This window comes from Ambystoma mexicanum, chromosome 7q (assembly GCF_040938575.1).
Source record: "Ambystoma mexicanum isolate Mex_15411 chromosome 7q, UKY_AmexF1_1, whole genome shotgun sequence".
NCBI classification, from domain to species: Eukaryota; Metazoa; Chordata; class Amphibia; order Caudata; family Ambystomatidae; genus Ambystoma; species Ambystoma mexicanum.
In genome coordinates this window covers 1,107,284,294-1,107,310,717 of record NC_090941.1, presented here as the reverse complement: position 1 = coordinate 1,107,310,717, position 26,424 = coordinate 1,107,284,294, and the positions used below count along the sequence as shown (strand labels likewise).

The 26,424-nt window shown below is 47.9% G+C and overlaps 1 protein-coding gene across 7 annotated transcripts in view; it reads right to left on the bottom strand.

The window, feature by feature from the left end:
* ARFIP2 (ARF interacting protein 2) overlaps window positions 1–26,424 on the bottom strand; it is a 466,032-nt gene that overhangs the window by 254,345 nt on the left and 185,263 nt on the right. For all 7 annotated transcript variants that reach the window (XM_069640486.1, XM_069640481.1, XM_069640482.1 and 4 more), the window contains exon 2: window positions 9,312–9,418. In XM_069640486.1, the coding sequence (XP_069496587.1) occupies window positions 9,312–9,410 (99 nt within the window). In that variant the 5' untranslated portion in view covers window positions 9,411–9,418. The remainder of the gene's footprint in view (window positions 1–9,311; window positions 9,419–26,424) is intronic.

Here is a 26,424-nt window from a genome sequence, read left to right as displayed (position 1 = left end):
GATTTGCGGGTTATGCTGCATTACATATGTGCCCACCTTCTTAGCCTTGCCCGGGTTGTTGAGGCCCCTAACATTCCAAGTTAACAGTTTAATTGTCAGTCCTTTTCCCATTGAGTCTATGTGCCATTTACATTTGCCCTGTTCACTTCGTCCGTTATCTGTACTCGCATATCACGCCTCGTACCCAGTAACATGACCATTGTTTTCAAACTTTTAAACTTCCCAAACCTTGGCATTCTCTCTAAACTGGGGCCTCTTGCCTGCAGGTTCGTCATGAGTTAGCCGTTGAACACCCGTCCCCCTCCCGCCGTCTGCACCATCAACCTCAACCAGATGATGTTTCCTCCGTAACTTTTGGAACCTTCCCGAGGTGCATATGTTGCAGCTTCCTGACTGACACAACCGTTCGCCACCGTCCAGGCATTATCTCACACTTATGTTTCAGTGCCACCCATTTACATTTCTTATGAACACATATGAAGGTTATGGCAATCTACAGCGTTCAATCTGCTTGATCACCCCTTTCTTCGTCCGGTCGTGGGCTCCTGTTCTGGTCCGCACCACAGTCACGGGCCGGCAACAGGATCGAGGCTTCAATGTAGTCCATAACTGCCGTGAAAAAAAAAAAAAATTGGCGTATGCAGAGTTGCCTCTTCACCTGTTCATAGGATCCTCTTTGGGAACTGCACTCCTGCAGCAAAGTCCGGATAAATGTGGATGTTGTTTCCTCGTAGTGTAGTGTTCCCATCTCTCTGGATATTTGCCATGCATCTTGGAGAGCTCTCCTTTTAGGAGTCAGCTAGGCGTCGGGGCAAGTGTGCGATGTGCCCTTTCCACCAGAAAGTGATCAGAAAAGGATGCAGTGCCAAACAGTGACTTGAGAAGGGCCTCAACGCCGACCTCCATAGGGCCTCTGCACAAGGCCTCCGAAACACCAACTATTCGGATGTTGTTCCTTCTCTTCTGGATCTAGATTCTAGATCCTCGGACTTGCAGCGTATCTTTGAGAGCTCTTCTTTTAGTTGCATGAGATCACAGTCATGTTGGTCAATTGTATCCTCGGCCACACTTATCCTGGATTAGGTCTCAGTTATGCGGGCACTTTCTTTTTCTACTCTCGCCTTGAGGGACCCGATGTTTGCCACAATGTCATCCAATTTTACGTTTACGGATAAAAAAACTAGACTTATCGCAATAAGAATAAGCAGGGAGGGGGAGGGAATAAAGTTAATTGTTAATTGTTAACTGGAAGATACTATGCTCAAGGACTCAATGAACTACATAATAATACAAGGAGGGTAAGATTGTAAGAAAAGTAATGAACAACACCTTGCTTCATTGTATGCGTATGTCTATTATAAGAGCTCTTAAAAGAAAACACAAAATAAAATAAAGTTTGTAAAAAAAAAAAACTAGACTGCATAATGGCCAGTAAATGATCATCTCTGGGGTTCCCCGTGGATGTGGGAGGGACTTGTACATTTTAATATTGGCTTTGCTTTCTGGCCTCGCGAAAGCCCATATGGGTTGTGGCTTTCAACTTCACCCCCTTGGGGTATTTGGCTCAATTCCAGGGTTTTAATAACTTCTCGTGGCTTGTGTTGTTCAAGTTCAACCCAACCCAATTGGGTATTGTTCTTGCTTTCTGGCCTCTCATAGCACCTTGTGGGTTGTGGCCTTCAGCTTCACCCCCTTTGGGTATTTTGTTCACTTTGTGATTTCTGATAACCCCTTGTGGGTCATAGTTCTCAGCTTCACCATACTTTGATTATTTCATTCGATTTCTGATCTCTGATAACCCCTCGTGGGCTATCTCTCCCCAGCTTCACCCCCGTTGGGCCTTTTTAAGCCCCAAAGACTAAGTGCAATACTCATCGGCCTCCTTCGGCCTCCTTCGGTGCATGAGCCACTTTCTCAGTTCTCTGGCTCCCAGTTGGAGCACTGCTGAGCACAACTGGCCTTCTCCCTCTCCTTGCAGAGAAGCACATACCTGCTTCTTAGTGGTGGCCTTCTTTGTGGGAGGCGGCTACGCCTTCTGAGGCGGAACCGGGCTCCTTAGGTTGTTGGTTCCCTGTTGCTTCCTTCGCCACTTTTCGGCACACAGATCATCCCTCTCGTTCATGGTTCGGTCTCTCTCCTCGAGACCTTAGAGCCTGGGGCTTCCAGCGCACCAATAGTCCACAGGCTTTCCACCAACCACGCATGCATTGTGGTCCTGCCTCCAAGATGTGTTGGCACCGGGCTACAGCGTGGGCTTCAGTCTGGTGCATTCTCTCGCTGGTTCTTCTGCCCCAAGCAGTTAACTCATTCTGCGTCAGCTACTCCATACTAGGCAAAGGTCTTGTCCCTCATAGGTCTCTCCCTGCAATGAAAGACCTCACTCTGTTGGTCGTGGGATCAGGGAGGAGTCAGCAGCCAATACATGCATAGTTAAAGGCCCCTTTTCTTTACCATTGTTATCAGCCTCCACGTTTGCAATAACCCTTTTGGACATTGGTGGCAATGAAGCGATTACAGATTCACTCACGGGGAAGCCCTTATCCCCTGAGGGGTGAGGGGATTGCCCCCAATGAGATCCCGATTGCTCGATCCTCATGGGAGTATTTTACAGGCTCACCTCCCTGGTCTCAAAGGGGGAGGCTCCCCTTGGGGAGGAGGGACGGGTTCCCTGGATTCGTCCCATTATGCTCGTCCTGTCACTGTGGAGAAAGCTTGCAGTTTGATCGGTCGAGTATCCTTCCGGTGAGTGCAGTTGCAAGTTCACACTTCTATAAGCTCAGAATCTCCCATTTTGTTCACCTAGTGGCAGGCTTTTGCTAACACAAGACTTCTGGAACTCTGTGCCTGGACAGGACCACTACCAACCACTCCGAAGGCACCCTGTATTGCCCTGACTGTTAATCGTCGTAAAAGGCCCTCCGTTTCCTGTGGACGTGCCCTTTTACACCCACTAGAAAATCAGATTGTGACAGATCCAGTCTCTGGTGTATTCCATGGTATACTAGTGATTTCTGATCAGGTGTGGCGGCAAGAACCCTTCAACGCTCAACACGCTCTATTTATGATAAGCTTGCCTTAAGGGAAAACGCTTCAGTGCAGGTTTTCCCAAAGTAGTCACTAATTAACTGTTAAACGTCGGGGCAGGCGAAAGCTGCATTCCCAAGAGGATACTTGAGGGGTGCACAACAATTGTAAACATGCACAACCACAACCATGACACTTTTGAGGAAAGAGGGCCTTCTAAAGTATTTGCCTGTAGCTTCATCCACTGGAGACTAATTAGCCCCCTGTGTGCACCAGCATTGCAACAAGTTCTCAGGAAAAATAGTTATGGCTGTGGAAAATGATTCTGCACCGCTTTGTTCCACTAGAACGTATGCACCGTATTTGCACTTAACTGGGAGTCTGGTCTCTAGTCCTCATTGGTTTGCTGTGGGACCTTTGCCTTCATGCTTGAGGCACTACATGAAAAGAAAGCCCTGGAAAGACTGGCTTTAGAGGTATCAACCCGGCCGTTTCGATTCTGGTTTCCAGTTCTAGTGATCGTTTCGGGACCCCACTGCCTGCACAACACATCCTTGCTGTGAGCCACTCATACCACCAGAAGGTACTCTTGAGGGACTTTTCCAAAGACACAATATGCTTCCTAGCCACAGGCTACACTCCATTCTCTGGCGGTTCACTTAGCCTACTCGTCTCAGAGCAGTCTTCACGTTCGAACCAGCCAAGAGGACATGGGGAAGTGTAGAGTAATCCCTTTTCAGGCCTCAATCTTCAATCGGGTTGGGTAATATTAAAAAATGTTAGTACTGCACATTCATCAATTATCTGTCCACCTTTTTGAAGTTTTTTAAAAAAAAATGGTACCATATTTTTTAGTGTAGACCTTACAGATAGTTTGCCTGTGGCAGCATTCCCACCGTAGAGCGAACCTTGCATCACCCAGTACTTCTTGTGGAGTTGAGCTTTAGACTGGGCCCAAGGGCGACCACTGGAACTGATGATCTGTGCACAAACAAAAGATGTATTTCTAGTTTTTGATTAGATGAGAATTTCTCTGCTTTAAAAAAAATAATATTTTACACTGTGCCGATTTCTTAGTTATTGACCTCAACAAAGGCCTTTTTAAGTCAGAGGAGTGCATCCATATATAAAGACTAGCAAGTGTACCTGTGCTTTGCACGTTAATTCCTGCTTCAGTCCTAGCTTGAAGTTTGTTTATTGAACTAAAGCAATGCCTCTTTGTAGACCATATTATTAGTCTTTCCTGTAGGACCTAGTGTGAATAAATTGTCTTTGTTTCCAACACTGGAGCAAGCCACAGGATCTACAGCCGAGACAGCAGCAAACTCAACATAAGTGCCGTACGTGTAGGGCTGAAGCGTGCAAGCTTGAAGTGTTGTACCCGTACGTGTATGGCTGAAGCATGCAAGCTTTGTGCTAGTGAGATGCCACATTTCCGGTTTGTAGCACGTTGGGAAGTATGCTCAACCGGACATGTGGGTAGGTTCCATGGTGTAGACAATGTAACAAGTATAAAATAACACCCATTTCAGATATTTTTTTATAGCATTCTCCAATACTTACCCCCGCCGTAGTTCTGCATTCATTGTTCCTAACTTTCCACACTATCTGCATTCTAGCTGATATACATTTATATATCCATATAACTGAACTACCCGGCTTCGCCCTAGATTTCAATCCTCAGATTTTTAAATCTCTGATTGGTAAGTCTCACTTCAGTTACTCCAGCAGTTTCATTCCTTCGTTGTTCAGCAGCACTAATTCTCATCCCAGCAAGCCACTGGGATGCTTTCTTCAGCAGTTCTGTTGCTTTGTTTAGCAGCACAAATTCTCTCATTAGCAAGTCTTGCTTCCGGTTCTTCAGCACTTACATTGTTCCGTCTCAAAACATGTTGAATTCTATCAGCTTCACGGTCTTGAGATCTTCCTTCTTCAGAATGTTGATCATGTTCAGCTTCGAAGCGTGATGATGAGCACTTTAAACAAATGACCTGGAGATGGTGGTGTAACACCACAAAAAGTAATGCCCGAAAAATAAAGCCGAAAAAACAAAAAGATGAATTCTCTCTGTAACGGTATGACCTATCGAGCCAGAAATAGTTGCATTAATTAGGCAATGGAATACAGAATATTCCATGCAAAAGTCATGACACAAGACATCACCGTTCATGAGGAGCTACGTCCCCAAGAACGTCACATACAAACCCACCCAATCGACCAAAATGTTGGCTTAGACACGAGGAGAGGCAAGAATCGACACGACAGGTTGTCCATTCCTCCCTTCAACAATTTGATCAAGATCAGATGCCACGTCTCACCAATATGCCATGTTGGGTCTTTTGGATAGATTTACAGAGTCTGTAGCACGCACTGGTCATCTAAAGAGCTGCCACAAGGGAAGAAGGAAACATGGATCTCCAAACCCTCTTAAACCTGGGCAGGGGTATCAGAGCCATCAGTCTGGTTATAGAATCAACTGTACCATGGAGAGGAAGACTGGCATCTGGGCTCTTCATTGGGTGATCAGTACATAGTTCTACTTGCCACGGGAGAGCAAGGTTAAAGTAGGAGCCCACAGGACATCAGGTAAAACCCACAAGCTTCAATGAACAGCTTGCGCTCCAAGAAGGCAGTCGTGATTCGGAAGTAGGCAGCCGGAAAGTGATTTGTGACCCATGAAGATGATCTTTCCAGGGCTGGACTGATCTCCTTGTGTGTCATTTGTAATCTTCTTTGAAGCATATTGATGCCCATTTTCAAATTAATTCAAATGTTGTATCCTCAAACAAAGCATCGTCTTCATTACCCCAAAAGGCAACTGCGACACCCTTGAGCTGCGAGTTGGAAGGGCTTTGACTCCAAACACATACAGAATGCATACAGTGATGAATCTTGCGGATCCCTCACAAAAACCCTGCCTTAAGTCTCCTCCCAGGTAGCCAGGGAAAGGCAGATGCCTCTTGATCCTGACCTCTGCGCGAGGATCACCTGTTAGGAGACAAGGCTCAAGGTGGTGAGGAGATCCCATGGGATGAGACAAAAGGGAAGAACCTTTCACAGGTAGCAAGGCATGTAATGGATTGTTATGTGTGTAAACCACACTTTGAACCACCTGATATGGGTCAAGTTATATGACATCACATAACATCCTAAGAAAGGAAAACCCATCTGAGACTTATACAGTTAGACACCATCCTAACTCTCAGGTACAGTGAAATGAAACCTGTAAATAATGATTTAAATGAACTGCCTTCCCCTTTTCAAAATGAACTCTTGTGATCTTTCCTTAAATACATTTAAGAGAAATAAACCTACATCTAAAAGCCCAATTCTGCCCAGCTCTGCGCTGGATGGAAACTCAGGACTGAAAAGAACAAGTCTAAAACTAGGCTTGAGGCCCGACAGGGCTCCTCTACACCCTTGTGCCACTAGCAGCCAACTAATCTAGCCCCCTAACTGGGCCGAGCCCACTTCGAAAATCCGGACCGAAACACAGCCTGAGAGCCACACTGACCCCCTGAAACGACCCCACTGTTGAACTAAGAAGTCTTCTGTTCCTATTGTGCATAAAGCTCCATACCCTCCCTCCCCTATTCCCCCTCCTCAGTTGTTATTAGCAATTTTGTTTTTGAAAGTTAATGCATAACTTGCTATGACTCTGTTACATTCAGTGCCGCTTTTCTCTCATTAATGCTATAACCAGCCTACTAAGGATGTAACACTCAGAGAACCTGTATAACTTGTTATGCCAAAAATAATAAAAAATAATGTTGGAAAAAAAAAAAGCCCAAATCTGTCGTTGGGGAGTTCAAGTCCCATAATTCCCTAAGTACTGGGATGAGGAAGAGGGCTAAAGAAAAATGTTGCACGAAGCTTGTTAAGGCCAATGACCCACACCCAAGGGAGGTAGAGAAGGTTAAAAGGCCCCCCCTCAGGTGCAGCTGGAGTAGTAGCAGCGGTAGCAGCAGAAGGAGGAGAGCACGTTGTTGGCAGTTCAAACAGAGGTTGGTGGAAATAGCAGGCGCCAGGACCATTGTAAAGCAGATTCCAGCTGCCGGTTCTGAGCGGGTCCTTCTCCCCCAGAATCTGAAGTGCAGAGGTTGTACAGTAGAAAGTGTGAAGGAAACCTGCTTTTCCCTATGTGAACCTGATGCAGAGACTGCGCAGCAGAAGCATGCCGGAGACCGTGACTTAAAGTTGGTGTGCAGCTGAGGGTCTCAGGAGTGGGACGAGCTCTGTAACTGCATGGCGGGAACGAAGACAAACTTCACAGAAGAAGAGTGTCTGTTCGAAAGGAGCCAGAAGCAGTTAAAGTCCTGCAGCACGCTAAAGGAGCAAAGACAGAAGCAGGCAAATGTTACAGAGCGTTCTGATCCCTTAGGAGAACAAAGGCAGGCAACAGTAGTCAAGGAGATCACTCGGGTGCCAGTGAAAGCATTATTAATCCAGTCGTTAATTGTCAGAAAATGGAATGCCACAACAGTAACACGAGTGAAACATGTGAAAAGCACTCGCGTTTGAGTATAACTCTTTGAATGAATCTCACTAATTGAATACTAAACTGTAGAAAACAGATGAAAGGCTGGTCGTGGGTCCTTAAAAGGATTCTGAAGTGGATGTTAACTGAAGAGTGATTTATGAAGTAGTTTAAAACATTGTAGCACTCAACTTGACAGCTTTAATAATTGTGAGTTCCACGAAACAAGCATTGCCCAAAACCAAGAGGGGCACAAGCATTGCTAAAGCCAAAAAGGGCACAACTATTGGCCAAAGCCAAGAAGAGTACAACTATTGCCAAAGCATAAAGCGTTGTACAGACATTGTCCAAAGCCAAAAGAGACTAACAACAAGGCATACCATTAAGCTGCTCTGGTTGGCACGGTGAGAAGTGGCGAATGCAAGGTCATAAAAGGGTTAAGCTGGTAGATTGTGGTTGTTCCATAAAAGCTGATATAAAAACTCATATTGCCAAAGCCAAAAGGAGGAAAGGTAGAATTACATCCCTAAGAGCATTTTGGTTGTTGGTGTTGCATAAAGACAAGAGTGGCAAAGAGGGTGCCCTTCTAGAAGGTGAATGTTCAGAAGAAGAGTGCCTTGTCTACTTGGAAATGTGGAGGCGCACTAAAGTGAATCTTGTCATTTCTGAAAAGTTGTTGAAATACACAAAGTTGTAAATTGCTGAAGCTATTGTGAAACCTTAGACCGTCAGTAGATTTAAAACTTCACAAGCACTGTTGAGCGTGGTAACCTATCTGGCAGGTGAGTAGACCTGCATGGTGAATCCTTGTAGATGTGGACCTGGAATGAAAGTCGAAACAGGTGGAAGCAGAGGTGCTGTGAAGTCATCCTGACAAAGATATAGACTGATTTATAGTGCTAAAGGAGGAGCTGTGTTTCGTTGAATCTGACAAGAAGTTGTATTTTATTTATCAGCATCCTGACCAGGAATATCATTGATGCTATTTGATGAAGTGAAAATTGTTATTCAAGGAGGAAGAAAAAACTTTATTTTGGTTTAAGAGAACTTTCTTTGACAAATTGAAAGAGCCAGGAACTGTGTTAGAACTTTATTACAAACCCAGAATTCCCTTTGGAACTGAATCTAACTTGAAACCTGGGAAAGGGGAGTTCACTCAGGTTATGAACAGAGACTGAAAACATTATAAATACAATTGTTGATGTTGTTGTGAATTGCCATATAATTTCTTGTGTATTTGATGTGCATGTGTGAGGGCTAGATATCCTTTGTTAGAATGTTTCCATTAACTTATGATAAGCAGGTTAATCCTCATCAGGGTAGGGATAGTGAGGCGTTTATTGAAACTTATCATCTAAATGTTGTTTGCATCACATTTCTGACCACTCACAGAGCCCATAAGATTTAATTGACTGGGATCTCCAATTTACATTCAAGATCAGCTGCTACTTAGAAGGAAAAATAAAAATAGTATTTTGAGAATGTGGAGACTCTTGATGGTTGCAAACTTGTCTTCTGTGCACATTGGTGAACTGTACTGAACTGTACATTTCTGCCTGCACATCACCTTAGGGACCCACAGAGGGTGTACTGCTAATCAATACAAATCACTATTAAGCTCAAGTTGAAAATGGTTTGGAGGTTCAGTCCCTGAGAATGGGCTGCGAGATAAGTACACAAGTGGCGCCCATTATGGGTGCTGCATGCACACTTCTCACACACGAATACCGGATGTCATGGGACACTGCTGGGTTTTACTCATTCTGTCGCTTGTGCATGTACTTCTTTAGACCCCTTGCTAACACAGTACCTGTTCAAGGCTGTCATCCTCCTGTAAGCTCCCGGTGTCACCGTTGCCGTTGATGGGGATTTCCATGGTGGCGGCCTTGCTCATCATCCCGTCCGTCATGGTGAATCCTATTGAGGGAGAGGGAAACAGTCAGGACTTGAGGCAATAAGTGAACAGGAAATCCAGGCTTTGGTGACACAAAAGCTGCCGCTGCGAAAACCACTTTTTTAGAAAGGAACAAGTTACTTACTTATAACTGTTGTTCTCCAGCATGGGTCTGGCATGGATTCACATGCTCACGAATATTCCCCGTCGTCAGGCTGGGAATCCTCGGTACAGAAATAAATCAGTGTCAGTTTCGTTTCTGATCTGTCTTTCTTAGTAGTAACCAATCACTGGTCTCTGGGTCATACTGCCCCCAGCCAATGACTGCCCTCTCCCTAAGCCCCTCCCCTGGCAGCCATCCTCAGATTTCGTAGCACGTAAAGTGGCAGTAGGACCAAGTGAAGAGCCGCAGAGGGGAAGGAGGGAGGGTTCACATGTGAATCCATGCAAGACCCATGCTGGAGAACAACAGATACAGGTAAGTAACTTGTTGCTTCTCCAGCATGGGGTCTGGCATGGATTCACATGCTAATGAATATAAGAATACATAGCAGTACACACATGCACAACCACGGGAGGTGGCAAGGCTCAACATTAAGCATTACATAAACTCAACATTAAGCATCTCTTACCTCTAGGGGTGTAGCGGTATAACGGTATACCGTTATAGATACCGTGAACAGCTTAATTGAACTATAATAACCGTCACATTGTTTATACCGGTAACCGTTGTAGTGCCTGCAGCTATTAAGTGAGATTTTCAATCTGATTTGGAAAGGCTGCAGTAAGCAAGTGCTGCACATTCTGGATCTTGCACTGTAGGATGTGGCCTTTGGCTGACAAGAGCTTAGGGAAAGTGAGGCCACATTGGTAAATGCAGCTTTGATGCTGTGACCGCTCTTTCTCTGTGATCAGTTGAGTCGGGTTAAAGATCAGCTGATTTGTAGTTTTCCCACCAATTTGAAAGATGGGGAACTACACATTCCAGAATTCAAAGGGGGGAATGAACTGAATGCCCTTCTGATGCATGTCTACAAAAAATGTTAGCTCTGTAGACTGTATGAACACTGGGCCTATCAGTGCTTTGTGCTAGTATATAAACTGCCCTCTCCCTCCACTGTCCTCCATGTAGATTTACACATTGACACTACAGTTGTTGCTTTGCTTGATCCTTCACCTGTCTTCTGCATATGGCACTGGACTCAAGCAGGCAGGGCATATTCTACATTCAATTTGAAGTATCCAGAGCAATGGGGGTGAGATATTTCTCAGGTCTATCCTCGATTTGACGCCACCCATGAAAGCATTCCTCTGTCTCCACTCACATGACAAGGGTCCTAATGCGCTCAGACCTGGGGAAAATCGTAATGATGGGGCTGTGGTGATGTGGTGGTCTAGGCCATATTTGTGCCGATATGTATTTTAAATGTGTCATTTTCAAAAAGTTTTTGTGCTACTATCTTTAAGAAGGTAAATGAACATGTATTGCAAGAATAAAGAAAGAAATCAACAGCGCTCACTGAACGCTGTCCTGTTAGGATTACATGGTCAGTGGTGACTCCAACATCAGACCTTTATAATACACCAGGCAGATGGCAAACACGCTATAGTGATTTGATCAATATGCAACCTCTCGGTGAGTGTGTGTTGGCTATGACATTTTGACAAAAGAAACACAATCACATGGGCTTTCAGACCTCACAAGTGACTTGTCTCCCTTTAATGGGATAAAGCGGTATCAAAAGAAACTTTTATGACTGATCGCAGCGAGGGGTCATGATGCCCATGCCATGTGGTTCCAAAATAATGCAGGTCGAGGCCGATTTTCAAAGCGATTACCTGTGACTGAGCAGCAAGCTCATTGCTCAAAATGTGCATTTTAACTCTTCCACTAGTCACTCTTTCATTCAAGGCGATCAACGAGTAGGCGCCATGAAAGACCAAATCTGCAGCCGCCTTAGATTCCGGGAGGATCAGTTAAAAATGTGCAGAGACAAGTTTCAAAATGCCTACAATTTATGACCTTTTAAGAAAATTTTAGTTAAGATTAGTTAACTCCACCTGCTATACCGCGATAACCATGATATACCGTCATTTGGCAAGAGGGTTATCATACCGCCATAAAACCAATACCGTGACACCCCTACATCTCCTCACCAGGCCCACCTTCAGGCGAACAGGTTGCGCAGCACTGCTTGGCCGACCCTGGACTCCTCCCTGGAATCCCGGTCGACGCAGTAGAATCTCGTGAAGGTGTGCGTCGACCTCTGCGTAGCAGCCCTGCAGATGTCCAGCAGGGGTACACCAGACAAAAACGCTGTGGTAGCAGCGATCGCTCTGGTCGAATGGGCTCTCGGACGGCAACGGTCGGTTTTCCAACCGGTGACAGTGCATGATGCAGCCGGAGAGCCATCTGGAAATGGAAGCCTTCGAGAGGGCCTTCCCTTGGTTCACAGGTCCAAAGTTCACAAACAGTGTGATATCTTCCGAAAACTCTTTGTGCGGTCCACGTAGAACTTCAGCGCTCTAGCTACATCCAGCGAGTGCAAAGTCCTCTCGGCCGGTGACGAAGTTGACGGGAAGAAAACTGGTAACACCAAGGGCTCGTTGAGATGGAAGTCCGACGGCACCTTCGGCATGAAGGGTGCGTCCTCAGCACCACCCTCGTCTTGTGAAAAGTCAAGTATGGAGGCTTGCAGGATAGGGCCTGGATCTCTCCCACTCATCGTGCGGAAGTGATCGCCACAAGAAATGCTGTTTTCCACGAGAGGAAATTCAACGGTGCCGAATGCAGAGGCTCGAAGGGTGCCCCCATGAGCCTGGTCAGCACCACGTTGAGCTCCCACGCCGGGCCTGGAGCCTTCACCAGCGGGAATGAATGGAACAATCCCTTCATAAACTCCTTCACCAGGCGATGAGACCACAGAGATGATCGTCCCGTAGTTCTGGTGTAGCAGGAGATCACCGCTAGATGTATTTTGATGGAGGCATGAGCCAGCGACAGCAGGTACGGCAGCACTAGAGGGGCCGTCATTCGCAGAGGGTTAATCTTCTGTGCACGGCACCAGACAGAGAACCTCTTCCATTTGTGTCCATAGCACTTGAGAGGTGAGGACGCCTGGCCTTTGCAAGCACCTCCTTGCAGTCTGCCGGGATATCGTACCCTCCAAACTCTAGTGCCGCAGGAGCCAGGCCTGCAAGTTCAGAGACCCGGGTCGTGATGGAGGATGGCGCCTCCTTCTCTGGTGCGAAGATCCGCGTCCATCGATAGTTTGACTGGGGGTGAGAGGGGGGGGACGCTGACAAGTCCAAGAGGGTGCGGGAACCAGATCTGTCTCGGCCACGCCGGTGCGACGAGGATCATCCTGCACCGGGACCTCTTGAGTTGGTTGACGAGTCGCAGTAGCAACGGCAATGGGGGGAACGCATACAGGAACATCCCAGGGGAACGAGAAAGCATCACACATGCTCCTCGGCTGGGGAAACCTGCTGGCGAACCTCTGGTTCGCCGCCGTCGCGAACAGGTCGATCTGGGGTTTGCCCCATCGTCGGAAAAGTCGATCCACTTGGTCCTGGCGCAGTTCCCACTCGTGGCACGAGCGCAGCTCCCTGCTGAGTGAGTCGGTGATGGTGTTCTTTATCCCTGCTAGATGGAAGGGCACCAGAAACATCCCCTGGGCAACGGCCCAATGCCACGGATCCTGGGCCTCCTTGGATAGGGCCGGGGACCTGGTTCCTCCCTGCTTCCGAATGTAGAACATCGTGGTGGTGTTGTCGGTGAAGATCCTCACCACCTTGCCCTTGAGGGATGGGAGAAACGACCCGAGAGCCCAGGACACTGCTCGGAGCTCCAGGATGTTGATGTGGAGTGACCTCTCCTCCTGGAGCCAAAGGCCTTTCGCGTGAAGTTCTCCGGTGTGCGCTCCCCATCCCACCAGGGAAGCATCCGTCGGCACCGTCTCCTGGTGTGCTGGGGTCTGAAAGTCTGTGCCCGCTGCGAGATGCCACCACCGAATTGCTTGGCGGAAGACCTCGTTGAGCGGGATCTTGTCTTCGAAACTGCACGCCGCTTGCATCCAACAGGAGTAAAGGAACTCCTGTAGAGGACGCATCCGCAGCCTGCATAGGCGCACCAGGTAGATGTAAGAGGACATCATGTCGAGAAGGGACTTGATGGACCTCACCCTGGTCACGTCCGCGGCCAGCAGGCGCTGCACTTTGCCCAGGATGGCCTTTGTCCTTTCTTCCGACGGAGAGGCCAATCGTGCCACTGTGTCGAGCTTGGCTCCCAGAAACAGTGCGACCTGCGATGGAACCAGGTGGGATTTGGGGAAGTTGATGGAGAATCCCAGATCCATGAGCAGTTGAACGGTCTTCGCTGTGTGCTCGACGATGAGTTCCCTTGTCCTTGCTCAGATGAGCCAATCGTCCAGGTAGGGGTAAACGTGGGTCCCCTGCAGGCGCAGCCGCGCCGCCACTGGTGCTAGGCACTTGGTAACTACCCTGGGTGCCGACTTCAATCCGAATGGCCGGGCCTTGAATTGGTAGTGCCGTCCTTGGACTACGAATCTGAGAAACTTTCGTGTCCTTTGAGAATGGGGATGTGGAAGTAAGCATCCTCCAAGTCCAGCGACAATAGGAAGTCGCCTTCCTCCAGCTGTCCCAGCACGTGCTGGAGGGTGACCATCCGGAACTTCTGGGCCTTGATGTATTTGTTTAACGGACGCAGGTCCAGGATGGGGCGCCAACTGCTCGTCTTCTTTCTGACGAGGAAGTATCTTGAGTATACTCTGGAGCCCCGGAGCCTCTTCCGGACGAGCTCGATGGCTCCCTTCTTGAGCATCGCCCTTACTTCTAACAGCAGTTGAGGGACGTGATTTTCTTTCCTGGCCACAGGAAGAATGCGGGGGCACTTCTTTAGGAATTCGAGAGTGTGCCCGTGGGCCAGGGCATCCAGCACCCAATGGTTGGTGGAGATGGACTCCCACACGCTGATGAACTTCGCCAGCCGGCCTTCCACCGGGGTGCTCAGGTGGGGTCCCGATGCTACGGCCGGTTCAGTCCTGCTTGGAGGCGGCCTTGCCGCCCTGGCCTCCATGGAGATGGCGACGAGATCCTCCGGACTTGCCCCGCCCTCTGTAGGCCTCTTGCGACGAGGAACGGGCTGCCTGGCGGTACATAGAGGAGCCACCGCCAAGTCCTTTGGAGGCACCTTGCTTGCCTCTGGAGTTCCGAAAGGGCGGCCATCGTTGCTGCAAAACTCCCAAGGCCTGAGCCGTCTCCGTGTCGGTCTTGATGGCCTGAAGTGACTCATCTACCGTCTTCCCAAACAGGTTGTTCCCGTCGAAGGGCATGTCCAGAACTCTGGTATGCACGTCCTGGTGGAAATCTGTTGCCTTGAGCCATCCCCGCCGTCGAAGGCAAACGCTGTTGCCCAACTTGTGGAACCCGGTGTCCACAATGTCCGTGGCCACCGTTATGGCGTGGTCTGATGCCACCTCACCTTCCTGTAGGATCTCCAGGGCCTCCACCCTCTTGTCTGGTAGGAAGTCCAGCAGGGGAGCGATCTTGTATCTCAACTCCCTGTCGTAGTGGGCCACAATCGCTAGGGCGTTGTCCGCCTTAATTGTCGTCGCTGCAGACGAGATGACTCGTCGTCCCATGGCGTCCAGTTTCTTTCCCTCGTCGTCAGGTGGGGAGGTTGATGTTGCAGCCGTCTCCCCTGCCGCTTTCTTCTTGGCCACCGTCGAGACGACCCAATCCGGGGGTCGGTTGTGCCCTAAGGCACAAAGGGGCGGAATCGGGGACCCGATACTTCTTCTCGTACGATCCCTCTTGGTAGGCGTCGTGGACGGGTTCTTCAGGAGAGCAAGTCCCTCGTCCCAGATGTCGTCAAGCAACGGCACCGCGAGTACCGTCTTCCTCTTGGCCTCGCGCCGTTGATGGGAAGCCTTCCTTCTTCTGTTCTTCGGGGCAGAGCTGGAAAAGCTTGTATGCCCTGGCAATCATGGCGTGGAAGGATCCAATTTTGTCGGGCGGGGAGGCCCGAAAGGGTGGTGATGGAAGGCCCATCCCGTTGTCACCACCGTCGTCATTCGTCCCCGTCGTGGCCGTATCTGTCCCCATGTCATCCCTAGGATCAGGGGAAGGAGATGAAGGCTGAGCGGGCTGCAAGGGCTGGAAGGGCGGGGGGATGAACTCTCCTCCACTTGTTTGGCGGGCTTCCCGACAGGCCCGGTTCTGCTGGGTTGTCCGTTGGGGGTAGCGGCAACCTCGTCCTTATCTCCGTGCATAAGGTTTGGATTGCCATCAAAATGGCCACCGAGTTGTCCTGAGGCTCGGGCACTGGCTGCGACGGGTGTGATGGTTGCTCCTCCTCCACGTGAGCTGCGTCAGCGCCACCGTCGCTCTCTTCGTCCGCCTCCCCGGGATTCCTCCCGTGGGACCAGACCTCCTCAAACCTCTTGTTGAGGCCCTTCACAACTTCAACCAGCTCCTCCTCAGAGGCTGTATCCGTGTCCATAACGGCCACCGCCCCCGCCTCTTTTTCCACCGGGGTCTTCACAGGGGTCTTATCGATGGGCTGAAAAGAGGATTCCCTCTGCGGTGGCAGGGAAACTCTGGGCCCTGAGGTTGCCTCCATTGGGGTAGCCTCCACAGGCTTTGCCAGGGCCGCCATGACTCCCTCTATAGAGGCCTTAGCCGGGTGAATCAGGGCCTTCACGACTTTTGGCACGCTTGAGGCCTTCACCTTGGGGGGGAGGGTCACTGCCTCGCTCCCCCTCGGCTGCTTCTGTCGGGATCGACCGGGGCTTCGCCAGAAGCTTAGCCGGGTTCTCCGACTTTCTCTTCCCTGAGCCAGAGCGTTGGCTCGTGGTTGATGGCGTCTGTGAAAGTGCGCCATGCCTGGCAACCGAGGAGCCCGACTGTTCAGAGCTCCCGGTGCCCGCGGACTTGCGGTGCTTAGCCTTCTGTTGGGCCCCCATCGCCGGAGCGCCCTCAAAGGACTTAGAAGACAGCTCTGACCTCTTCTTCTCACCTACCGCTGGGCTCTTCCCTTCCAGCCAGTTGGTGAGGCGGATCCGCCAATCCCTCATGGTCTGCTCCGACATGTTCTTGCAAAACGCACAGTCCTTCTCCATGTGCGTTTTGTCTTCGTGAAGGCAGTAGAGGCATCTAGAATGCTCGTCCTCCTTGAACACATTCTGCAATCCCTATCCAGGGCAGTTCCTGAGCAGCTTGGATCCGGGCGTCGAGCTTCCTTTGTCCTGTGCCATGTCCACGGGGTAGACCTCAAGGTCTTCTGGAATCCTCCAAGAATCGTATGTGATGCTGGAAATGCATTGGAGGGACAGGGCCTCCCTGTCCTTGTCCTGTAGTCCTTTTTCATTGTGTTTTGTATTGTTTTCTGCCCAGGAGTCCATCTGGGACTCCTGGCAGTGCAGCTCTTCCTGTTTTTGGTTTGGTGTACAGTAGGGTTGTCACGGTATTAGTTTTATGACGGTACGATAACATTCTTGCCAAATGATGGTATATCATGGTTATCGCGGTATAGCAGGTGGAGTTAACCAATCTTAACAAATATTTTCTAAAAAGGTCATAAATTGTCAGATTTATCATCGCAAACAATACCAGGCACCCAGGGCCAGAATTGGGCTTTTCAACATACTTTCCACTGAAATGCCACCCCTTGCTTCCAATAAACACAAACACACGTGGAGAGGAGGAGGAGGAGGAGGGGGGAGGAAGGGAGGCCTGCTGCGCTGGCAAAGCAAACTGAATATCTTTTCTTAAGTGGTAATTTAGGCTTTTAGCTCCCCCACTGGCTAATGGTGAAGATTAACATGTTGCCATCTTTATAACCTGCATGCCACAGATCAATGGAGGCTGATGGTAGTATACGCTTGTGCGCACACACGCACGCTCTCTTTACGATACAGCCTTTAGTTTACCTGAGGGCCAAAAGGTGTTCAGTAATCACGGACATCTTATCCTTTGGTATGGCAGCAGGGAATACCCACAGATGAGTGAACTTTGCAGTGTGACTTATTATATGTAAATTCAATGATAGAACCACGGAAATCCCCCATTGTCATATGTTTAGCAAATATTATCCATTATAAATATTTAAACCCCACAGCTGCCAACCCAAAGTAAACCCTTTTCCCTCTTGGCACTGTATTTATTCTTCCTATTGCTAACATACTGATTTTGTGTCGGGCACGTGTGGTTTATGGAATGGCATTAAAAACTGCTCCAACTGATATTGCTTGCAAGATGGCACATCCAACAGTGCAAGACCAAGATTGCGCAGCACTTGCTTACTGCAGCCTTTCCAAATCAGATTGAAAAGCACACTTAACGGTATAAACGGTATACCGGTATAAACAATGTGACGGTTATTGTTGTTCAATTAAGTGGTTCACAGTATCTTTAACGGTATACCGTTATACCGTTATATCCCTAGTGTACAGACCCATGGGATACCCTTATGGCACCCATGGGTGGGGGTACAACCCTGTGCCCCTAGTGTATGTTTTTGGGCACCTGTGGGTGGCCCACAGATCAGGGTATGGGCTGGTGGCAGCTCCATGCTGAATTTGACAGGTGTGCCGAGTATCCTCCATTTTGGGATACCCAGGCCCTGCCATTGGAATCAGTTGATTCCTGATGGAAAACAGGATGGCCCCTGTGGCCTCTTGCTTTCTATTGCCTCCTTGTTTTCCCAAAGTCCAGGGAAGTCCTGACTCTGTCCTTCCCCCTGACTGGCTGTTGGGTGGAAGTTCCATATATGGTGTTGTTGTGAAGTCCAGTCCAGACTGGCTGGAGCCTTCCCAGTGATTATATGTTGTGGGTACGCCCTGTTGGTGGGACCTGGGTGAATGGGGTGTGTGACCAATATGCACTTTTGTTGTGGCTGTCTGGTTTCTGGCATGAGAGACAAAGACTGAGACAGCCCTGCCCGAAACTGGCCTGAATGCAGTGTGTAGTGTTGAATGGCTGGGTACTTGTCCCAATCCACATTCCTTGTTGTGAGTGTCTGAGAGGGAGGAGGATGGCCTGAATGCACTGTATGCCTGATTGGCTGACTGACTGCATGAATGCCCTTCTGTATGATTGGCTGCTGAGTGTGACCCAGCAGTGTGGATAAGAGACAGGATAGTATATCTGGGGACCTCTCACCACTGGAAGTTGTTCAGAAGCTGTGTCTACACTGGAAGAGTAACGAACTGCTGATCCTCAAAGCCCAGCTGGAAGAATGCCGACTTGCTGTTGCATTTACTTCGACCCGATCTGAAAGCTTCCGCATTCGTCGAAGACTGATCCGAGAGAGGACCTGGTAAGGCGCTCTCTTCCCGAGCTCCGAGGGACCATTGAGCACTGCTAACCTTCGCCGAAGCTCCCTGGAAGTCAGACCCTCGAAAGGCTTCCGACCGGAGACGGGGCTGCTGAGGAGAACGAGGTGAAGCACCCGGACTTCGGCGCTGTCGAAGTCCATTGCCGTCGCCCAGGGTTCACAGGTTTGTGTAACCGCTGGAGGCCCATCAAAGTCGTGTTGCCCCAAAAGAGGGAACTGCTTGACGCCGTGCCGCCGACGACCGGAGCCGTCCGCTCCTTTGCCTAAGAACATTTGAATCGAAGGACTCCCTTGTCCGCAACGTCGACCGCTATGTCCTGCCGGAGAAAGTCAAGGCCGTCGACGCGCCGAGGAGAATCCGCCGGTGGGTTTCCCGCCACCCAGAGACCACAAAGACTTCGACGACTCGACGCCCTTGCTGGGCCACAGTTCTTCTGAAACTCTTTGCGGTCCTGAACAATCAATCGCCGAGGTGCCCCGCACACCTCATCCTCGCAGGACGTCGCCGACGAGCACCGCCTGGATCAACGCCGTGGTCTCGTCCCCCTCGAACTTCTCATTGATGCCAAGTTCACCTTCGACGCCTCTCGACGATCCGGGACACCTGCTTGAAAGGGGGTCACTCAAGAAGGATCCGTCGACGCTTCTTCAAAGAACTCTACTCCACCAGGTACATTGGGGGGGGGGGGGGTAAAAACATTATAGGAGAGAACAAGATTATTGAGCAATATATGGACTGGGCTTGTGCTATATCTTTATTTCACAGGTTGCCCAGTTCGGGGGATCACCACACAGAACTGTGTCTAAGTAGCTGGGCCAGTAGTCTGCCAATTGTATCAACCATCTTGCTTTTCTTCCTATCTCTATTGCTGGTTTCCTTGTTATTGATCTGTGTGACATTCTAACAGTATAGTTGATGCACTTTAATGAGATCTGATAATATTGGTGGTACCACTTTAGAATTGTATATATTTACAATTGTTGATTTCTGAGTACAAAGTGCGTTATTGTGATAGTGTACATACCTTTGAATATTAATTATATAAAGACTGTTTTCAGTAATGCAGTGTGTGGACATTCCTTTGTGGGGGCTTGGGGACCACACTGTACTTAAGAACCAGCCTGCATCACCTCCTGAGAAGCTAGGCCTTGATTGCTCGTCCATTGCTACCGTAATAGAGAATCTTGGCTGGGGTCCTCTGTGCCTCTCCTCTACCATATAGAGAGCAGAAGTACAGACACCCCCCTCCAGTCTTTACAGCATACTCGACGAAAACTTCGCCCTTGAGGGGCGTATAAAATTCAGAAACGGGTCCCCGTTGATCGGAAGAAGAAACAGTGGAGCTTGAGGCTCGATTGACCGAAAAAATGAGAATAAACTCTTTGAAAGTAAAAGCTCGAGAGCTATAGCATGAGGACTCCCAACACTTGAACGTGCAGTAAAAATCTGAGGATGGCTGCCAGGGGAAGGGCTTAGGGAGAGGGCAGTCATTGGCTGGAGGCAGTATGACCCAGAGATTCGTGATTGGTTACTACTAAGAAAGACAGATCAGAAACGAAACTGATATTGATTTTTTCTGTACCAAGTATTCCCAGCCTGACAGGGAATATTCATGAGCATGTGAATCCATGCCAGACCCCATGCTGGAGAAGAATTAGGTATTGGTGAAAAGCCTATCAGTGGAAGCAAAAACAGTAACTGACCAATGAGGACTCAAGGTCTGCTGCAAAGAACCACACTACGAACCAGCAGCAGGAGCTCAGGTCCTACCTAACTGGAACAATTCTTTATAGGGTCCCCAGCATCCCCCATTCACACTCTGAAGCAGACTAATGGAACAGAAAGCCCATCTAATACTTTACAAAATGAAAACAAAAGCCTTAGGATTGGTTTCATTCCTTTCTTTGTGTTTTTGGGTTTGGCACTTTGTTTTGTTTCTATTGCGCGATATATTAATTTGTTTATTTTTGTGCAATCCAAACTTGTTGCCATTGGAGGTAGAGAAAGTCTGGTGTTTCCCAACATTCCATCTGGCATGTTGTTATTCCTGCCTGACATTGTAAGAGCAGGGCAGGCGGAAGTGCATTCAGTGTACCCTTTGCTCTTTCCTCTATCAGTCCCATTAAGGGGCAGCAAGGGGCCCCCGTTCTCGTACAAATGTATGATATGGTATTTATAACGCGCTTATACACAAGTGTACCCACATATGGTATTGCACAAATATTCGAGTTGCTGTAAAAATAGGACGGAGCATGCATTCATGTTACTGGGCACCATTTGTGTTATGGTTCATATACGCGCTATTAAAGACACCCAAGGTCTTCACTACACAGTCATAATGTGTGCACGGCATTGGTCTTCAAATGGCACCAACCACGACCGCTTCAAAGCATTTACTCTGTACACAGTTCTTATTCTCCACACATGTATATAGTGCATGCAAGGGGTACTATACGAACCAGTGTTCTACAGTGCACATGCTTATTCCACTGTACTCAGTGGGTTTATGTGTGGCGTATTATACATACACTACAACACCCAATACCAATTGTGCCTGCAATGCCTCATACTTTAACAAACCTCTTGGGTGTAAACTTTAATGATTTCTTAGATTGTATAGATGTTTCATCATGGAGAATTTGTGTTCAATAGGAGTTTGTTTCCCTGCTCTCCATGAGGTTTTCAGGTTACCTTGAGGTATCCGTCAACTTTTCCTGCCCTTGGCAGGTCACCTTTTTCTTCCCTGGGATCCATCTAGAGGTCACCTTTTGCAGCATGTGGCTTCTTCTGCAGGTCACATTTCCAGCCTGTGGCTCCTTCTGCAGGTCACCGTTTCCTGCCATCTGCTCCTTCTGCATGCAAGTCACCTTTTCCTGCCCAGCGAATCTTCTGCAAGTCACATTTCCTGCCCTCGGCTCCTTCTTCAGGTCACCCTTTACTCTGAACTGTAGGAGCTCCATTACAGGTCACCTTTTCATGCCCAGGCTATCTTCTGCACATCACATTTCTTGCCTGTGGCTCCTTCTGCAGGTCACCTTTAACTGCAGGCAAGATCTTCTGGAGGTCACATTTCCTCCCCTAGGCTAGCACCTTTTACTGTCTGTGGCGTGGGGGCGAGTATGATGCAGATATGGAGGAAGAACCATAGTGTAGGCAGAAAAGACTTGTTTTGTGGTCCTTTCCTTTTAGAAGCAGCGGATTTCAAGTTTGCACGTGTCCTGGTGGTGTGCTGTCTGTCGGAGATGCAGTGTTTCTCCCTGAGGTAGCTGGGTGACTACCTTATAGATGATGCAGCAAGACAAGGTTATTTGTGCATGACACGGTAGCCAGTGAAGGTTGATGAGGTTGTATATGCATAGATCCTTGATGGTGCGTGCAGTACACTTCTCAGGGGCACAAGGGAGGACGACAGAAGGCCTTTGAGAAGGGCATTGCCCCATCCAGGTTGGATGGGACCAGGGCAGGCAGGCAGGCAGGCAGGCAGGCAGGCAGGAAGGAGAGCCGATACCAAGCTGTCTAGTTTTCTTAGCTATGTGTGTCTTGAAGGAGAGGTGTTTTTTGATGTGCCACCCAAGGGACATGGTGCAGGAGCTGAGCTCAGGTGTGAATCCCTCAGTGTGCATGGTTGATAGCCGTGTCTGTATGTCTAAGTGTTCGGTGTTGTTGGTGAGGAGTAGGAATTAGTTCTTGGAGGGGTTGAGCTTCACGTATGCACTGGACATCCAAGGCTGGATCAGTGAGAGGCAGGTTTTGAGCCTGTGGATGTCCTTGATGGAATCGATCTTGAGGTATAGCTGTGTGTTGTCGGCGTATTGGTGGATGTTGTGTATGGCTAGGAGGGCTCCCAGCAGCTCCATGTATAGATTGAAGATCCCTGGGGAGAGGATGGATCCCTGCAGGACTCTACAGGTGACGGGTAGCATTGGCTATCACTTAGAACGAAAGAGCAGCTGATTACACCTTGATATTGCAACGGTAAATGCAGTCTTTGTCAGTTTATATTTTTATTGAATTTTTAGACTACCTTTCTTTTCTGATATATTTAAATAAAAATATTTACATTTAAAATGTATTTTCTTTTTTCCACATTTTTGTTCACCATTCCCTTCTGATTTAATAAACCCATCATATTTATTTTTAATTTTATGAATGATGCTTTGTATAGCGACTGACCACTTATTTAAACATATACATCGAGAGGTATTTTACTGGAGCTATGAGGACTGGTATGATTGCCAAGTGTATTGATCTTTGAGGGTTGAAAGGCTACGGATCCGAACCAGTGTCCTGCAGTCTGAGTGGAACTGGGTGAGCCATATTGCCAGCATGGCAGAGGGCCTCTTTTCTCCAGGGAAGGTCTACGCTTCCCCAAGGATAGATAGTGCAGTCTATTCCAAACTGTGGCGGTCGAACATGTACACAATCAACAAAGATGCAGCTGTGAATAACATCAAACAGGTTTGCCAGAGCCTACTGAATGCTAGAGGGTTTAGACTCCAAGCTTTTATATGCTGAGGTACAAGAAATTTGCTAGCAGGTCATCCGGGTGTGTTCATATTGAAACCAAACCTTTAGTAAGGAATGCTTTTTACAACAGGCTATGTATGGTCCAGGATGTGGCTCTCCAGGGTACTAACAAGTTGCCAACCATTGCCATCTAGTGGACATAACTGGTTTTCTCAATGTGAGTTTAAAAAGAGGCTTCGATCTCAGCACTAGAACAATGAGCACCTCTGTGCTGGGGCACTCTGGAAACTATTCAAAAGCTGGCTGGCTCAACGCCAGGCCACAGAAACAGCTTCATCCACCACGCTAATGAGGGTGCAGAGCCATAAATCACCCCTTCCCGACCGACTTAATTGCCATAGCCCACATCTTAAGAGATGCAAAAAAATATAATTAGGCAATAAGCTCCTCGACTGCGGGCCATTACTGCATAAGGTAATGCCCACGGGCCCATAGTTACAAGCCTGAGCGTAGCAAGGGCCTTACCATAAACCTTATGCAGTGATGGCTCTCAGTCGAGGGGCTTATTGCCGTTAGTACCAAGGCCCGTTAGACCGGGGTACTAATGGTTGGGGGGGGAGGGGTTGGGCAGCGAGACTAGTTGCGTTTCGCACCCGTAAAAACAAAAAATGTTTTTAAAATGGGCGCCGCGGACAGAAAACGTAGTACATTTTTTCTTTTCCTTGGCGGCCATAGTAAACTAAGAAAACGACCGCCATGGAAGTGGAGATGGGACTATGTGTCTATTCTTTGGGGCTATAAAAAGTGCATCCGCAAATCGGAGTGATTAAGCTCAACTTATATCAAAACGCACCTACGTCATCTCTTTCGAATGCCTGGTCGGCAGGCTCTCTATCTCTCCTGCCCTCTCTCTGACTGTGGTTTGAACAAAAAAGGTCCCCCCAGATTTGAGGGACAAGACCAGGGAAAACTTTAAGGCAAAACTTGTCTGATAACGTTTCATCAAAAATAAAATATTTTGACAAAGTGCGATGTTTTAATCGTGGGTAGATTCCAAAAAAACAATAGTATGGTATTCAATTCGACAATATACAAATTACCGAAAAAATGTAATTAATACGTTTGATGGTTAACAAGATTTACAAAACATATACATCATAATTTCATAGACATTCTTTGTGAATGTGCGTGATCATGGTAAATATATAGTGACAATCAAGATTGTTTCCCTAATATACACAGATATCATTGTCAAGAAGATTGTTTCTTAGGGACAGGGTGGTGTGTCCCGAAGTGTCTTCTTGTGAGCGGTAGGACGCATTTCGATCCAACTCGCCCTTCATCAGGTAGGGGATATCTGTTTTTCTCGACTCTAAGAAAAGATAATAATAGTGTGTAAATGAAACTTTAAGTCTAAAGAGTACTTCACGACCTGTGAAGAGTAATGACTAACCTGCGGTTTCCCAGAGAAATGTTAATTGAGGAAGGGGTTTCAGTGTCAAGACTGTACTCGTCAGATGTTGTTTCCAATATTGCTTGTTGATGCTGTTGGGGGCAACAACAAGGGGGAACAATTTTAAAGAATGGACTGTGTAGCCGATACATTATAAAACTCATTGCATGGTGTGGTCTAGCATGGGCTCAGTCGCTAAAGTATAGCGCTGCGTACTTCTGGAGGCAGGTATTGTGATTGAGGGTGAATAAAAAGAATACATGAGCGTGTCACTGACGTGTGTATCGGGAAGCGTAATTCATTGGAGTAGATCGTACTTCTGAACGATATTGTCATGCGCAGTCCCTGTAAGAGAGGGACGACGCCTTAGAACTGGTTGAGTAAGAGGGGAAGTACTAAAGCAGAAGAAGTTAGGTAGTGACAGTAAGCATATAAGTTGACGCCGAGTACGGCGTGCTCTTCACTTGGGAGAGGCAGCGTATAAGCTGGATGCTTTAACGTGAGAGTCTAGATGTAGAATCCAAATTGTACTGTTGCATTGGATTGACATAACGGGTGTGTGGGGATGGTGTAGGGCATTTGGCGGAGCTTACTTGGTTTCGTGGAGATGTTGCATCCACAGGCTGGAGAGGTGCGGAGCAATCGGTCCTTTCGCATAAAGCAGTGTTGATCTACATAGTCAGGACAACGCACACGCATCCATGGGTGTGTCCTGTTAAATATAGTATCTGGCGAGCGCAATGATGCAGATCGCCATGTGTGAATGGATGTGTGGAGAATCATGTGTGTGACTGAATAACGGAACTTATGGGAGTGGGAATTCAGAGTGGATATGGACCTGGTGATTGAGGTGGATGAATCAAACCGCAGATGGCTGGGGCAATTGTAGGTGAAACGTTAAAGAACTTCAAATGTTTCCACATAACCAACCTTGAATAAACATGTGTACAATGTTGTATCCATCTATCTTTTTAAGCCTCAGAGATCATCATAAATGTTAAATAGTTGTAGGTAAAACAGAGTAATTCAGGAAAACATGATGCTAAAAGGTAAGAAAATACAGAATGTAACTTGAATGGCATGTCACTCAGAAATTACAACTTAAATCCCAATCAACATTCATCCCACGTGGGGACATTGAGTCAAGACGATCAATCCAATAAATCTCTTTGTAACAATCTGGTAATGTTTCCACCCCTTTGAGGTAAGCATAAGTGTTCAAGGATGGTAAATTGAATTTGGGCAATAGTGTGTCGGAATCTGCTGAAATGCTCTGCCACTGGTGATCTTTCTGATATTTGTCTGATGTTGGATTTATGCTCAGACCAGCGTGTTTTGGCTTTCCTTGAAATCATGCCAACATAGTAAAGGCCACAGGGGCATTTGATGACATAAATTGCATTTTTGGAGTCAAGGGTGGACGTGTGGTGAGAGGCAATATTGTAGCCTTTATGAGGATGTGTAATGGTGTTTCCTTTAATACCATTGGGACAATTATTGCAATTGTTACATAGTAGAGTGCCTTTAAAGTTGTGAGTGTTAACCTTTTTAGTTGCAAAGTCTGCTTTGATGAGGTAGTCGTATATGGATTTACTCTTGCAGTGTGCAAAGAGGGGGGGGGGAGTTGGACACAGTTGTGCGAATATTGGATCAAGTGATAAGGTTTTCCAGTTGTATCTGATGATTTTCTTTATCTTGGGACTTGGCTGTGAGTATGTGGTCACATATACCAGGTCGTTTTTTGGTGTGA